The following is a 17,224-nucleotide window of genomic DNA, read 5'->3' as shown; positions in this document are numbered from 1 at the left end:
GAAGGAAGAGATTCGGTCATGAGGGGAGTATTTGGGTGTGTGTATAAACGCACGGTCCAATGTGGAAAGAAGCAAAAAGCGAAAAGAGGAATGTCAGCAATCAATTCACATGGGAAAGAGAGAAAGATACATGCACGATTAGCAGGGAAGGAAAAGTGATGCAGCCCGCATTAAAGACCAGCTCTCTCGACCAAAAAGAATTCAATGCTCTATCTTTATTTCTTTGATGATATAAGCCCAATTTCTTGTAGAAGACAGACAACTTTTGACAAATGAAAAAACTTTGCTTGAAGCAAGTATCATGAACCTTGTAGAGTTCATCTCCTTGAAAACCTAGAAGAGTTTTCACTCCGTCTTTGAAGAGTCAGAGCTTTCGAAATCTGCATCCTTGAAGAGTGAGTTTTCACTCCGTCCTTGAAGAGTCGGAGCTTTCAAAATCTGCATCCTTGAAGAGTTGCAGTCATCGATCTAGAAGAATCGGTGTCCCTTTCAACTTCCTTGGAGGCCTAGAAGAGCAACCAACGAAGTTCCTATCTTTTCATGTCCTGTCCGTTACTTCCAACCCAATTTCGACTATCTTACAGTGCTTATTTCAGAAAACCCAAAACATAGAAATTGTAGATCCAGAAGTCTTTGTTCATTTGGTTTTGGAATCAGGTCGATCCGATCTATGTCGACAAAGATACGACTGTTCTCCTAAGCTTGCGCAGTGCTGAAATTTTGTTCGTCCCGTTTTTTGTGCGCAAGTCACTCTCCCCCGATCCTGCTGTTTGAGAAAGCCTACCCTAGGCTTGCATCAAAAAGGAGATCAATTCTTTCCATGAGCAAGTCCCTCGCTTTGCATGTTAAAACACGGCCACAATTCAGAGCAAAGAGAGGGAGAGCACGTTGGTTCACGAGAAAAGAGAGGATCGACAGCGTTGAAAACCCACCAATGGCAATCTAGAGAGTGGAGAGGGAACGTGAAGGGGAGGAGGCTAGCTGTCTCTCTGCAATGACTTTTACGCGACACGTGTTACTGGTGCCGCATGCTGTGCTCCTCAAGTTCAGTCAAGTTTTGTCTCTTCTTGTGTCATTCTTCTTTGCTGTTGTCGCGACGTGTTCTTGCTCCAGCGTGCACCGAATTTCCATCTAGCAAACTATCAGTCTCGGTGAAGCCTTCCCGCAGCATCATGGCGCAGTCTTCAGTGAATCTCAGCCACATTAACGAAGTTTTCAGGCCAACACTGGTGTTCCAGCAGTCATACGGGTTTCCCAAAGACAGTCCGGCAACCTCCAGGTGAACACCCAGTGAACCAGCTCCAAGGTCGCTTCTAACGAGGCCTCGTTGTAGCGCAGATCGCACTTGTCTCGTTGCCAACAACACCGATGGTCCATCAAAATTCTAGATTACCTCTTCGTGTTCTAGGAGTTCTTGGCAGGTTTTTAGCGAAATTCTCACCCCGACTAGCTTAGTCGTGCCTATCAAGCAGCTGCAAGGTCGTTTCCAGATTTTCCCGGGAATTGTCGACGTGTATGGAGCCGCAAGACTAGACCCCAACTCCCCCAGTTCGGATAGCCCAGGTTACTATTGTTTGCTATCTTTCCCGTGGGTTTCTCCAGAGACGCCAACACCCCCAGTCGAGAATTCCTTCCCAAGGTCGCGCCTTCAAGTTCCATCTGACGCTGATCTCAGCCTTATCAAAACGCTGCCCTGGTCTCTCCAGCACGACGTCAGCCGCGGTTCAGTCCCATAAAGCTTCCTTGCATCACCACGGCACTCCCCAGCCACAGCGTATCACCTGTCCTCGAGTCACACCGCGCGGCATAGCTGTAGCCATCAAGCACCGCGGGCACCATGGCTGGTCACCACCACCGTTGGTTCATATTTAGGTACCATATCCACAAAGGGGTAAAACCTTGTTTCAAAATTTGATTATTCGGTTATTGCCTATTTTGAATAAATTGATGTCTAATTCAATCCTTTTGAGTGATAGGCAAATTATTCAGGATATATTTCCTTATTTACAACCGCATATAATCTTTAATTGTGTGATAGCAAATTATTCAGGATATATTTCCTAATTCACAACCGCATATAATCTTTAATTTTATTTTTAAGGCTTAATAACAATTTATCGATTTTATTCGTGAAATTTGAATCTAATTAGATATGGTTTCCCTGTGTCAATTGATTGGGTGATATCTTTGATGATCTCAAGTGGTTAATTTTACCTTATTTTAAATGCTTTCCTCATCTCAAAAATATCAAAAAAGATTGTATTGCATTTGGGTTAGATTTGATTCTATAGATAGAATTACATGATAGAATAGTTTGATACTTTTTAAAGTTAATTAATATCTTAGAATTGAGTTGCTTGTTGAGATAAGTTTCTAAGTTAAGATAGGATTTAGGTTATGTCCTAACCTAAAAATAGACAATATCTCATAATTTTTTATTTTTAGTAATTTTTAATTACGAATTTTGATAAATAAAAAAATCATGCGCATGTATATATAACTAGTTCATGTAATTTGATACTTGCATGTCATTTAGAAATTGCATGATAGGTTTATTTAATTAGATTGCATATTATGCAGAGTTAGTTAATTAAGTTGCATGTCAAGAGTTGCATATTAAGTAGGGAAAATTCTAAATAAGAACTTGAAGTGGGGTCATTTTTGTCAAAAAGGAGCATATTTCAAATAAGGGTTTGAAGTACAAAAATTAGTCTTAAATAAAGGCTTGAACTTGTTAACTGGCAACTATGTGACTCTTCCAGTGACTAGAACAAGGATAATTTTGTCCAAACTGTTTTTTAATAAAAGTAAAAACCCAATTTTTTTCCTCAATGCACTTAAAAAAACAAAAGTTGAGATATGAATGCTTAAGGGACTAACGGCGTGTGACTAGTAGCGTGTGACCAATGGTGGCATTGATGGAAGAGTAAACAAACAAGAAAAGCCCATACGATATTCACCTAGCCTTTGTTGATGGGAGAGTAAAATAGGGCCAATAACTCTTGAGGTGGTGTGTGACCAGCAACATGACCAAATGACAATCTACAAGTGCCAGAATCGGCGGTGTGCAAAGGTGAGGGATCATGAACAAAACAAACATTTCCTTCGCAGCCCTAATTTCCAAATTGGAGCTTTGATTCATAACCCTAATTTTCCTAAATCTTCAAATTTCTTCCGTTTGCATGGATGTCAAATTGCTAATTTGGTTCAACTTGTATTTCCGATGCCCAAGAGAAGCAATTGCGCTTGTTGAAGTAATATGTTGACAAAAGTGTGGGTGCAATACAACATCAATGGCACCGATGGCAGTGAGTTGATTATTTATTATGCATGTTCTAATTATAATGGAGTAACTTGTGGTTCCTTCATGTCATTTGTGGTCCATGATTTTCAATTTTTCTTTTAGTGTTTTCCTTTTTTTTTTTAATGTATGATTTGTTGATAACAATCGATCCACTAACTCATGTTTTGTCTTTATTGCATGAACCCTATTTTTAATTGTGGAAGTAGACATATTCTACATACTATATTTCATGCAAACCCAATCCTTATTTTCGCAAGACTTTGTTTTGTCACTTCTAAATTTTACATTCTTGATTTTGAGTTTCCAATCAAAGAGTAATCAAATTTAAAGATTTCAATCAAAGTCGTTTGAAAAAGTTGCAAATAATAGCAATTTTCTTTCTTGCCCAACTTTGCATGAGGCTTGCCCAACTATGTATGAGGCTTTTGTTTTGTCCCTACATGTGCGCTATGAGTTCTTTTCAATTAAACTCTATTTGGAACCTCTCCAAACATAACATATTGTAGTTGCAACTTGTGTTTCTCCTCATGTAGATTTAAATTTCTTTTATTCTAGAAATGTATTGATTTTTTTTTTTTTTTGCTTCCATTCTGCACTAGGTGAGGAATGTGAAGAAGTGAATGATACCATGTCTAGTAGTAGGTGTATCGAGGGTGTTGAAGAAGATGGGTTTGCCATTATTGATCCATGAGTTACACAGAAGAAATGTGCAATGTCCTAAGGGTGAAGGTGCAATGGAGAGGGGTATGGAAGACATCAGTTTGCATGGAGATATATTATTTGATAATGTAGATATCCTGAATATAACTAGTCAAGTTGAGTATACACATATCAAGTTTATTGCAGAGGTTGATATGAATCTTATCATTACATTAGGGATGTGCTTTAGCAATGCTAAAGAGTTTATAGAAATAGTTAGAAATTATGCAATAAAAAATGGGAGATGAGTGAAGTTCGCTAAGAATCATTGGATAAGTTAAGGGTAGTGTGTTTTGACGGTTGTGATTGGCTCATTTATGCTTCTTAAGTGTAGAGGGAACATAATTTATAAGTTAAAACCTTTAACCCCGTATATATGTAATATAGCTCTACATATTCCTCAAGTAAGCTCTAAATGGTTGGCAAACAAGTATTGTGATAAGTTGAGAAATAATCCAACATGGTTAGGTGCTTCATTGAAGAAAACATTTGAGAGTGAGAAGAATCTTTTGAAGCTATACAAAACAATGGTCTATGGAGCCAAGGCTACGACAATGAGTATGAGTACATGTAATGAAGAGGAGTAATTTTGGATGCTTAGAAGCTATTGCCAAGCACTTCTTGATTCTAACCCAAGACCCACATGTGTAATCAAGAGTGAGTAATGTCAAGACTAATTCAAGTTTAGAAGAGTTTACATATGTCTGAATGTGTTGAGGAGGGGTTTTCTAAAAGGATGTAGGCAATTTGTGGGGTTTGATGGTTGCCACTAGTCATTGGGCTACAAGGGTATACTTTTATTAACCATAGGCATACATGGAAATGATTAGATGTATCCATTTGTATGGGTAGTCGTAGGACAAAAAACATACATGACATGATACTAGTTTATTAGTATGATTCCTGAGGATGTGGGAATTACAAACTCTACAAATTCAAAGTAATGGACTTTTTGCATGACAGTTAGAAAAGATTGGTACAAGCAGTAGCAAATCTAATGCTTGAAGCAAGACTAGCAAATCTAATGCTTGAAGCAAGACATAGATTTTGCTTCATGTTTTGCTTAAAACATCTTTACAAGAACTTTAGATCGCTTCAAAAAGGATTAAAACTTAAAATTTTGGTTTGGAAGGCTACTATGGCAACTAGGGTATGTGATTTTGACTTGGCAATGAAAGAGCTTAAAACAATTGATAGAAAGGCTTATAATTGATTGTTCTAGAAGTCACTAGTGCAATGGAGCAAGTCCCATTTTAGGACAAGCTCAAAATATACCGCTTCCTTGAATAATTGGTGTTCAATAAGAGCATTATTGACGCTAGGAGCAAGCCCATAATAACATTGCTTGAAGCTGTAAGAGTGCAACTCATGGACATGATTCATAAACAAAGGAATTGCTTGGCTAAATACATTGGCGTAATTTGTCCTAATATCTAAGAGATATTGGAGCTTCAAAAAGAGTATTTGGCATGATGAATTCCTGCACATAATGGGGAGGATGAGTTTGAATTGAGTGGGCTATATGGAGACAAGATGGTTGTTAATAATAAACTAAACTTATAACTGTAGAAGATGGGACATTAGTGGTATCCCTCGCTACCATGTTGTGGCAACTCTTGTATACTTGAGGGAATGACATGAGAAATGGGGTCACATGTGTTTCAGTATTGAAACATTCAGGCAAACTTATAGCCATGTTGTGCATACTATAGATTCTAAGGACACAAGGCTTGCTAGAGAGCATTTACCCCTACCAGATGTGCCCAAACAAGTTGGCAGAAAGAAAAAACAAAGAACAAAGTCAAGAAATGAAATTACTGATAACAATTCAAAGACCAAGAAGCTGAAAATTATGCGAGAGCCTATAGGAAGAAAGTTCAAGAGACAAAATACCACAATTACTTGTAGGAAAACCACAATAGATATCATTGCAAAAATCTATTCGTAGCATCAACGACACCAATAACAACAACAACATGATCGACCCAAACGACTTCTACATTTGTCTTATGTTCACAAGATATGGTAGAAATCACTCCCTTAGCCCTAACATCACAAACTGAGATAGCTCAATTGCTTGCGTCATTTTTTAGCAACATCTGAAACTCAATATCATCTATGGGAAGAGTGAAAATGCAAGTATCCATCTATGCTTAACTTTGTCATAAAACTCTTCTTCCTAGTGTGATTTTGTTTTGACTAATTCTTTTTTTTATATTCAATTGTAGGTAAAGAGAGGAGAATGTAAAGACCTAACATGAAAAGGGTTAATGATAAGCAATTTGTTGGAGATATGCAAGACCAACGATACCAATAACACAAACTCTTTTTTGTTTTATTGTTAGATGATATGAAAGGGTCTCTATAAGTATGTTTTGGAAGCACCTTAAAGTTAAAGTATGTGTAGGTCTACTTTGTTGAGAAGACGTGTTATGTTGGGATGTTTCTTTTTCCGTCAAACAATATGGATCAATTCAAGTTTATCTAATGCTAGTTAATTTGTTTTGCTTTCTTTTGAGTTGTGCCTATTGTTGAGAAGGGTTACTTTTTCCTTTAATTTACTCGTATGGTCTTTTAATGCTTTCTTTCAAGTTATGCCTATTGCTTGCTTTTGTTATTGGCAATAGATCTACCACATCATCATTAAGCTCGATCCAACAAGCATCATGATGATCATCAATAACTCATCATTAAATGATTTCAATATTTTCATTACAAAAGATGTGTGCGCAACATGCACAATAGATGAGTCTAAAATATCAATATGTGTGCACAACGTGCACAACACTCAATATAAAGCTTTATTGATCACCCATCCTACTATGGACACCTACAAGCAACAACCAATCATAGCTCTCCCAAATCTTCCTAAAGGTAGTATGTTATCACCCATGAAATTATCTTAATGCCTAATAGAATCTTTTCTCTCTTTCTACTTTGTTGAAGGTGGGTTTTAGTTGATCTTGTTCTTCACAAGAGCCCAAAAATGATTTGGCAACTTGGATACAAGCTCCTAACCTAGTCCATAGATATCAATAGATGCCTAAAGATTAGACAAGCATGTTAATGCCTGCATACAATTTCTTAGTATCAAGAATGACATGTTACTAAATCATGCTTCGACTAAGAAATGCACAAGTTGTGTATCTTGGTTAGCAATGAGAGTAACTCACCTCTGTGTATGTGTCAACCTAATCCGTCATGCAAAAGTGGGCGAGAATATGTTTCCATAGCGGCAATTATTTTTGCCAATGCTTCCAAAGGCACATCTAACCAAACATTGATCCCATGTCTCATGTATCTCCTAAATAGCAAATGAAAACGCATACCAAATTAGTACATTTCACCAAGAAAAAAGCAACATTGAAGATAAGTATGCAATAGAATGTTCTCGGCAATTCTCTATGCTAATACTTCCATAAGCATTCTATAATTTGCAACATTTTTTAAAGTGAAAACAAGGAATCACAAACAAACCTATCACAAAAAATATATCCATGTACATGTGATGGGATCTTGCCAATGATGGTTTTTCTATAACCCATCATTCCTGCAAATTGAATCAAACAGATGAGTACTAGAGATACAAATTATCACACCAAACCAATAGAAGATAAATGAAATAGAAATTGACAAGACAACAAGACATATATTGCGCCCACTTAAATATGGCCCAATCTCTTGCGAGTTATGCAATTTTATTGATTTTAGTAAGATACATGCTTATACTAACAAGTAAACAAATTCACTCATATACATTCGTATCTTTCTCACGCAAACACTATATCATATAAAATGATGCCACATTACTAGCATCATACTTATGGTTCAATTAGGCAAATAGAAGATAGGATTCATTACCTTCAAAATCAAAGATTCATCAAGAAGAGAATCGAAACTTCCAGATTGCAACCCTAAAGCTACAAAATTGGTCATTTACATCACTGCTAATGCTCAACAAATCAGACAAATATAAGAGGATGATGCAGGGAGCCCAAAAAAAAAAGGCCTTATTCCATAAAGTTCACTCATGAAGAAAATGAAAGTAGAATTTGATGACAACCCACGTGGTCAACTAATTTAGAGCATCCAAACTTCCACAAAAGCAAACAGAAGAAGAGTTCAAAAACTCAAAGCTTGACATTTACAACAAAATCTGCCTTCTACCTATACAATTTGGGGAAAGAATGAAAAACATAATTGCTTCATGTGGATACAAGTAAGCAAGATGGATCAATCCATTATTTATTAATAGAAAACCTTAAAGCTCTCAACCCAATTAAATAATGCCAACTTTGCATTTCTAAGCAAAGATAGCTCATATAATCCACTATTTCTTGAGGTAATGGAAAAAAGGGTGAATTTCTCAAGTATCATCCTAGAATGATACTAGAGGAAAAATCCATTGATAAAGATTAACCACAATTCACAATTCACCAGCTCAAAAGGCATATGTTAAAATAAAATTACTTACTAAAAAAATGTGGACACAAAAAACTCAATATGAATTACCCCGAATCTTGAAGTGCGAAGTTGAACAAGAAATCAATATAAGAGCAACTACCTCTTGGAAACTCTCAATACGAATACAGCACTCCTAAAGAACTCAGTTTTTACACAAGTGCAGTTTTTGCCAATTAAAATTTCTTCTCATAATTTTTGGGAAATTTGCAATGAGCAGCTCAATTTGCTTCCGACCTTGTCCAAATCAATCCACGCTCTTGTTTGTTGCAAATGTTTGCATTTGCATCAAGGTAAGTGTTCCTTCCTAGGCTTGCAATTTATTTATTGTTTTGCTTTATCGATTGTTCAATAATGGTTGTGTATCCGCATGACCTCCTTGCACGTAAGATGATATGATAAGATCAATCCAAATTGCATATATATATATGAAAATTAAAGAGAAAGGTACCAAACGTAATCAAGTCCCCAAGTCCATTTAATAACTGGTTTGTAAGAGTAAAATAAGACTCATGATAATTTACATGATTTTTAATTGACCCGCTATAAATTGATTAGTAGTGACTTCTAGATAAAAATCATTTACATGATAAAAATTTAAACCTAAGTTGTGAATTGGTATGGGCATGGGAGAGCCTGACTTAATAGGCATAGTAATCCCTTAAGTGGTTCATCGAGGTAAGGTTGCAATAGATTCACGATGGAGTATTACCTAAAAATGGTTCATTAACCAAGCCATATCCATCGCATGGCCTGGTTCAGTTTTGAAAATTAAAAAAACTGAACCGAACTGTAAAACCGCAATTACCTAGATACAAAATGTGAAAGTATGGGACTGGAGACTTCATCCGATGTTGCATCGAGAGGCACTAGTAGATAAATAATAACTTAGTGACGGTCTTTGTTAGTTTCTGGTGTTGATGTTTCATTAAACTCTATTTCGGCTTAACTTCTGCTGTGAGACTTAGCAGACTTTTGTTGTTCAATTTGACCCGAACGGTATTTTGTGGTTTGGTTGGATTCTTTTAAGTAAAATGGTTTGGCTGGTTTGGGTTTTTGTCGAAATGTATTTTTGCGACCAAACTGCACTGTGCTCACCGCAATTTACTTATGACTATATCGATGCTTCGACCAGGAAAGGAGGGATGCAATAGAGTTATTTAAGACAAATATGCTAAAGATGGGTTTTTTTTTTTTTTTTAACATGACAAATATATGAAATCTATCAATACCTTAACCATTATGCAACGAATTATTCACACGGAATGTTTCCCTAAAATAATACTTAACATTTACAAGGCCCAGTTCTTTCAAAACTGGGAATCGAGATCTGGAGCTTACCTATTATGGAATTGATCACCCATGACAACTGCACCGCGCTTTCAATTAAGTGGTTTTGTTTTCACTAAGAGTTGGAATAAAGAAGAACACTCTAACTGGCTGGCAATGTCACTTCAATGCCATGTGATAGGACCGGAAGCTATTCATGCAGTAGGATCCCCTTAGAGAGTAAGTACGCGAAGTGCTATATGCATAAACGGTCATTTCTTGTCATGAAAACATGGTTAGCACCTTAGCTGCTATAGATTCTGAAATTTTGTCAAGTCTAAAATAGATCAAACCCAAAATGGACCGAAGAGTGAAATATATTGCCCTGACAAAGTAGTACTATTATTTTTCACCCACAAGCATGGGGAAAGCCAAGAACAGGGAGGAGACAAGCAGCTTTCTCACTTGAATAACCTATAAGGTAGAGATTTTCTTATCAAACGCTGGGAAGGCACTGACTGTGGAATCAGAAGAGATGGTTGTGCAGGAGGTGGTAATGATGCTGATGGCCATGGTAATTCCTGGCACTGCCAGTCTCCACCGCTTTGCTCAGCCCTGGCCACCCACTTGTGGGATTCCTCGTCAGCTCCAGCAGAGAGTCCTTCAGGAGATCGGCTTCCACCAGCTCGCTGTCCTTCTTCTGCAATTCAATCACGAAAAAAGAGCCAATTTTTCAAGCTAAATCCTACCAAAAAAGAATAATCTGTACGCATTAAACAAATCTAGGAACACTATAATTGTCCTGTCTGGAGTAATGCACTGCATTTGTGAAATTGAACCAGCTACAAATGATAGGTTCCTGAATGCTGTTACATTAAGAAATACCTGAAATGCATCATCATGGCCTATATGGGAAATTCGCTAATTGCTCCACAAGTTCAATGTAGAGTTTTTGAATAAAGAGGGTGTTAGTGAAGTTTATCTGATGTTCTACTTTTCCTTCTCATTCGGTATAATAAGAGTTCCTAGTATTTACTATGCTAGACATGTTTTTCGGCACTACCTCAACAGTGAAAACGTTTGAGACAAGGCTTAGGAATCTGGTCACATTTGCATTGGTCACTTCGAGGCCTATGGAGTCCAAAGCCTCCATCAATCTCACAAAACCGCCAGGCCGGTGCTCCCCGAACACCTTGATGAAGAACTCATTCTCGTCCATCTGCCGAACTTCCACCTGCGGCTGTGTGTTTGCAGTTTTAGCCATTTTGCTGAAGCAGTTGAAAAAGAATTAGGAGACTATCTAATGGAGTACCTCCATGCGTTGTTGCTTGTCATATGCTGTCTCTGACTCACGGTTTCTCCTGGTGGATCCATCTCCTTGAGTGTTTCCTGGCAGCTGATAAGTAAATGCCACTTTCTCTGATGCTGACAGGAGCCCAATGTCGAAAAACTCGGGTTGGCCAACGGTGAAGTTGCTGCTGCTGCCGGAGTTCCTGGGGTCTTCCACATCCGATTGCTCTTCAAGCTCATCTTGGAGTTCCTTAGCTTGCTTCTGCAGCTCCATTATGTATTCGATTGCATCCCCAAGTATTGAAGCTCTATCCAGCTGTTGTCATGAGGAAGTAGTCAAATTGCACAATTTAAAAGCAAGAATCCTGTGACGACCAATATAATAGAGTTTGATTGCAGTTCGGATATTCCTAATATCTTGAACACTTTTAGCCCATCAAAGTATCTGAATCTCATTTAAAAATTTGCTAAAAATACACTGTATATAGAATGGTAGCATGCTGAGAAATTCAATTAGAATATAATTTCCAGTATGGCGCAGCAGATTACCTTGGAAATTTTTGGGACTAATGAGCGAAGATTGTAGAGGCGGTCATTGAGCTTCTTCCTCCTCCTCCTCTCTGCTTGAAGGTTCTTCGAGTGAGGCTGCTTCCCATTCCTCTCATCATCCTCCTCGTTCTGATCGCTGCAATCAGATGTGGACTTTGTCGCGCCATTCTCTGGTTTTACTGTTTCCTCATCATTCCCTTGCCACTCTGTGTTCACTTGTTCTGTAAGGTCCACATTCATTTGTTCCGCTCCATCCATCTCTTGAAATCCGTCCATTGCTGACAACTTGTTGGAAGGATTCATTTCCTCGTTAGCTACAAAAGTGTCATACGATCCTCCGATGGTCGCCTCATACTGGTGGATTCTGTCACTGGAAGCATCATGCAGGTTCAGATTTTCAGGCAGTTGTGCCGGCGAATCAGTGTGGTCATTTGGGTCTATCATCTGTGGCCTGGACTGCAGATCATTCAAAGCATTCGGTATTATCGAGAAATTTGTCTCCATACAGACTGAGGATAAGGAATCGGCCTCAAACGGAATGGAGAACTGGGATGTGATAAAGCCTATGATTTGTTGATCTTCTGGTACCTAAAGCGACAGAAACGCACCCGGTCACATTTTAGGGAGAGATAATAAAACTCCACAAGTTGATCAAGCAAAAGATCTATCGATCTTCATACTAGGTGTAAACTCACAACTGCTGTTACATTCTAATCACATACTTGTTTAGTAACGAAAAGCTCAACCAAACCTCCAGTAAACGGTACAAGGACCTTGGTCCCAATTGTACCCTGCAAAAGGACAGAAATTTCTTTGATAACCTCGCTATGAGATGTCAATGATTTTAAAACAAGCGAGATAAATAGACACAATGCAATTTGATGGACACAACAACTGTTTAACTCACTTCTTCTGCTTTTGAGTCGGAGCTGCTGGCGAAGTTAAGCCACTTTGGTTGGTATGACATGAAGGCATGCGCATAAATCCTGCTCCAAGAACTTGTATTTTCATATGGGAGCAGAAACTCCAGTCCATCGAAAAACAAGAGGAAATGGTGAATTGAAAGTACCCGGACTCTAGGGGCACAGAAGAGGGCATCTGAGCAAGTAGTTCGCAAGCTTTGGTTCTTCTTGGATGCTGAAACATGACATCCCTACATGGAGACACTGGAAAATCGAATTCTTCATTTCCAATTTCGTTGTGTTCAGCTCCAGCGCAGCAACAGTCAATCCACTCTATCAGTCTATAACATATACCGAGGCCATATTTTCACCGGAAAAAGTTGAGAACATGAGAGGGAGAGAGAGAGACAGAGGGAGACAAAGACAGAGGAATCTAGGAATTTCTAAACCTTTGATCTTCACTCAATTTCCAGAGAACACAGAAGTCCCAGCCGTTCGAGCCCACAAGGGGTCGAAGTCTTTCCATCGGAGTATGGACAATAATCATCTTCACCTGCAAATTTATTTGATCAGTTCGATTCAAGAATTCACGAGAAGGTGAACTTCAGGCACAATCCTAGTGCTCAAGGACTAGGAATTCAATCAGGGCAAGGTTCAGGTTTCTCAAACAACAATCTTCGACACCAGACACACCGACTAGAGCCAGAACCAGAGAGCTGCAATGAAAAACATGACAGATATGATGGTAGGTACCTACAAAATCTCAGTGACTACCTGGTTTGGCTAAGCGTTATCAGTGAGGAGTCAAGACCAAAGAAATCGAAATAGAGGAAAAGGGAGCAACAGAGCAGAGCAGATTAAGAACAAAAAGGCAAGACAGTGACATAAAAAATCTAGGTGATAGCAATGGCTAACTGCATCATTCCCACACCCACCTCATTGCATCACCAAATGAAAGAAACAAAAAAACCCAGAAAAATTCTGGGAAAAAAATTGAACAATCTCTACAGCTAAATCTGTACTTCTTGATTCAGGAAGAAAGATGAGGAGGGACAAGAGTCATCGACTCTTCATGCTTCACCTCTCAGATATTCTTGAAGAGCTTGAGGCCTGTTAGAAACATAGTAGGTGACATGCGATGCTTGCATGGGATTAAAGAAGGGGAACCTCCCAATTTAAAGGAAAGAAATAGTACCTTTAAATATTGATTTATTATGCAAACTGAGGTGATGATGCAGGAGCATATCGCATGACCTAAGATAGCGTGCCGAGAAGCCTAACTACCTTGGCAAGTCTTTCGATCCGTCCTGGAAGATGATGCTCGCAACTCGTGTCTCAACTACTCTGCAACTGTCACTCGAAGGATTCACACGCGTCACCATTTTGCTTTCTATTTCTTCCTTTTTCTTTGGTAATATGAGTCAATTAATTGTATAGTTCGAGAAAAAAAGGCATGACCGGTTCACCTGCCGGTTCAACTGGTTGACCCACAAACCGCCAGCGCTACCGGTTCTTACACTGGGCCGGGTTCAAAGACATTGCTTCTCTCCTTTTAGCTACAGATGTTTAACCACATGTCTCATGCAACTTTTTTCAAGCGCTCCAATATGTTCTCATGATGAAGATTAGCACGGTTGATGGTTGGGAAGACGGTTGGGGTTTGGAAGAAATGAGGGACTAGATTGAAGAAATAAATATTTTTGCATGTTAAAACTAGAAAGAATATGAATAATGAGAAGCGAGTATTTGACGGCTTGCTTGGTTGCAAGAATGGAATAAGATTATGATGTAATTGATTGCTATCATGTTTAATTATATTGTAATAAAAATTTTGTTTGGTTTAAGCCATGTAATACCTATTATACCATTTATTTTCATTAAAGAAACATGTAATAATATGGGAATTGTATCGGAATTCCCTAATATACCCTTAAAATTGGAATTAGAGTAAATATAATGATTATTACTTAAATAGTGAACTAACAGTTGATGAGCTCAATATCCCATCTATAGTAGAAGATACGTGCTTTATATCATATCATTTTACTTAAATTATTTGCACCTGAACGTTGGCTATTAAATTAGTTTTTCTTCATTTTGAAATAACAAGACGTCTTTATATGTTTGAGGACTTCTTCCAATTTATTTTCTAGGAATTGTACTTGTTCAAGATGATTCTATATAATAGTGTAAATGTCTTAAGTACATGTGTAACTTGCATTGCTTGGTAAATTTCGTTAGTATAGCTAAAGAACCGCCATTTATAACATAGCTAACTATGTGCATTTTATGGTTATAATTTGACTACACAATTTGATGATACCTATTTAATAATTAACAAAGAGAATCTTGTTTCGGTTAACTTTATAATGACAGGCCAATAAATTTTCGCCGAATAAAATCACAATATTTCATGTATGAATAAATTTGGTAATCATAAAATATTTTATATAAAACTTTAATATGCCGGAAGTAACATAAGGTTACACTAAAATACATACTTCTACAAATAAAAGTTTTAAAAAAAAAGTAAATTAGGAATTTTTCCTTCTCTGGCCCTCAATAGTAGTTTCTCTTCTTCTTTCGTGCGCGAGTGCACGCACGCACAATTCAAAATAAATGATGCGTTCACATTTCACCAAACGTTCAGCATGTTGGGCCAATCTTTTTCTTCATGAACATGGGTTCTAATTTTTTAGTTTTACCCAAAAATACTTGAAACTGAAAAAAGGGATCAAGGCTACCATGAAATGGGCTCATTTTCATGCAAGTGAAAAAAACAAACAAACAAACAAACAAACAAAACACTAACAAATAATTGCATTAGTAAGAATATTCAATAAAACTGAGAAATATTAGTAAGAATTTTTGCACATTTAAGTCACTTTTTACTATTTAGCACTGCCTTTTTTTCTCTATTTGAGTGATAAATGGAAAAAAAAATCAAACTAAATATCAATAACGAATTTACCTTGTCATTGTCTTTGATATCAAGTTGTGGAAAATTTACTTAAAAAAATGTTAGACGATTATTCAAGGTGTATCGATTAAAGAGTAAGTGTTATTTTTAGCACTTCCCATGTCACATGTATTATTCATGTCCGTTCATATGAAAGGTGAGAACTTACATGATTTCAACACGTGGCACAACTGTGAAGGATATTCCACTAAGCTTTCTCGTTATGTATAGGTCCGAAAAAGAGCAATCGAAGTAAAAGTGTCTTCTTGCTCAGCATGTTGCGAACACGAAACACTAGATCATCAATGTGACATCACTTCCTCAGTATACTCAAAGTGTGCAGCTTATGATGATTGGTTAACCGGAGTGTATGAAGCAAAATCGAAGAATATTTGGCTGAAACTATTAACGTCCATGCTGAAACCTTGTTAAATTTTCTTATGCCTTAATTAGGTTATCTAGTCCAATAATGCAGTGATAAATTTGTATGTAAGCCACCAATGGTTTACTTCCTTTGTCGTTAGGGGAACAGATTGGACTATATCTTATGAGAAGATTAACAATATGATTTTCGAGTTCGGCCCCTCTTCATACCAACCAAAAAAAAAAACGTTGTTCGGTACTATTCACAAGTTTTTATAATTATGCTATTACCTAGATTTTATAATACCTATTTTCATTTTAATCCTCTTCTTAAATCAACAAAAAAAATTATCTCTTTAAATTACCTTCTTTATTGTTTTGGTCTTTATAGTTATTACAATAATTTCATTTAAGTAAAATTTGATTTATGATCTCTATAATAATAAATGTAGAATCTTATTTAGAGTTGTATGGGTAAATATTCTAGCTATTAATGAGTGTTTTAGAAAGCAAATATAGAAACGATTTAGAGTTTCTTATTTATTTAGAATGATAAAATTTGCAATCTTGCACCTAATTCTTAGATTGTTTTCAATTTTGCATGTTTTGTATTTCATGACGAGCAAGATTTATATTAATGAGTACATATATCCATCTATAAATTATCATAACTTCCAAATTTTCTTATAAAAAAACACACACATAAAATAGCAGGATTATCAATTCGATACAACTATAAGTAAGATTCTATTTTATATTATATAAAAGTGTAAAAGTGTATGGGTAAAAGTGTAATTATGAAAACTTGTGAATAGTATTAAATGACTTTGTTGGAAAGTTGAGGAATTAGATTGAATAAACTGAAAGTTTATGAACTATATTGAATATTTAAGAATAGTTCAAAGACTACATTGAATGAATTAACAATTAAAAAATTACCTTACACATTAGGTCAAAATTTTAAGGGCAACTAGTGTCATTTTCCAAAAAGAAGCACAAATTTAGATTGAAAACTGAAACATGCACCATGCGACATATGAACATTATAAAACTTTTCAATATTGAAATTGGAATTTTATCACTTTGATTTGCATTAGAATATATGATTCGTACTTAATTTGAAGCTAAGTCTATGACAGAAGTTAGGTATATCCTTAGTCTCGGACTTTCCTAATCGCACCTGTTAAGGCTGTGATGGCAGGCTCATTTCATTGATAGTTGGTACCGTAAAACAAACATTTCAACAATGTGTGGTATGTCTCCACCCTATCAAAACCCTCATCAACTAGCAATAAAACCTAAGTTTTTTATAAATTAAAATCAGTAAATATCGGTAATTTCTCAAATATGCCTCTTTTGAATGATAAATTGTTTGTTGTGCAAAATTGACTAGCCGCCAAATGCTTTAAAGCACATTTGACTAATATT

General features: G+C 36.8%; 1 protein-coding gene across 1 annotated transcript; it reads right to left on the bottom strand.

Moving 5' to 3' along the window:
* Positions 1-10,175: 10,175 nt before the first annotated feature.
* On the bottom strand, positions 10,176-13,632 carry LOC104455517 (transcription factor ABORTED MICROSPORES). Its single transcript, XM_018877231.2, has 9 exons — positions 13,556-13,632; positions 12,924-13,027; positions 12,642-12,815; positions 12,480-12,558; positions 12,295-12,363; positions 11,573-12,160; positions 11,046-11,339; positions 10,797-10,973; positions 10,176-10,433 (listed from the first exon to the last, which is right to left on the bottom strand). Exons 2-9 carry the CDS (start codon positions 13,019-13,021, stop codon positions 10,260-10,262), a joined length of 1,653 nt encoding a protein of 550 aa, XP_018732776.2. The 5' UTR covers positions 13,022-13,027; positions 13,556-13,632; the 3' UTR covers positions 10,176-10,259.
* Positions 13,633-17,224: the final 3,592 nt, after the last annotated feature.

The sequence above is a fragment of the Eucalyptus grandis genome, chromosome 7, assembly GCF_016545825.1.
Source record: "Eucalyptus grandis isolate ANBG69807.140 chromosome 7, ASM1654582v1, whole genome shotgun sequence".
NCBI classification, from domain to species: Eukaryota; Viridiplantae; Streptophyta; class Magnoliopsida; order Myrtales; family Myrtaceae; genus Eucalyptus; species Eucalyptus grandis.
Note: the sequence above shows the minus strand (reverse complement) of the source record. Positions and strands in the feature narration are given on the sequence as shown.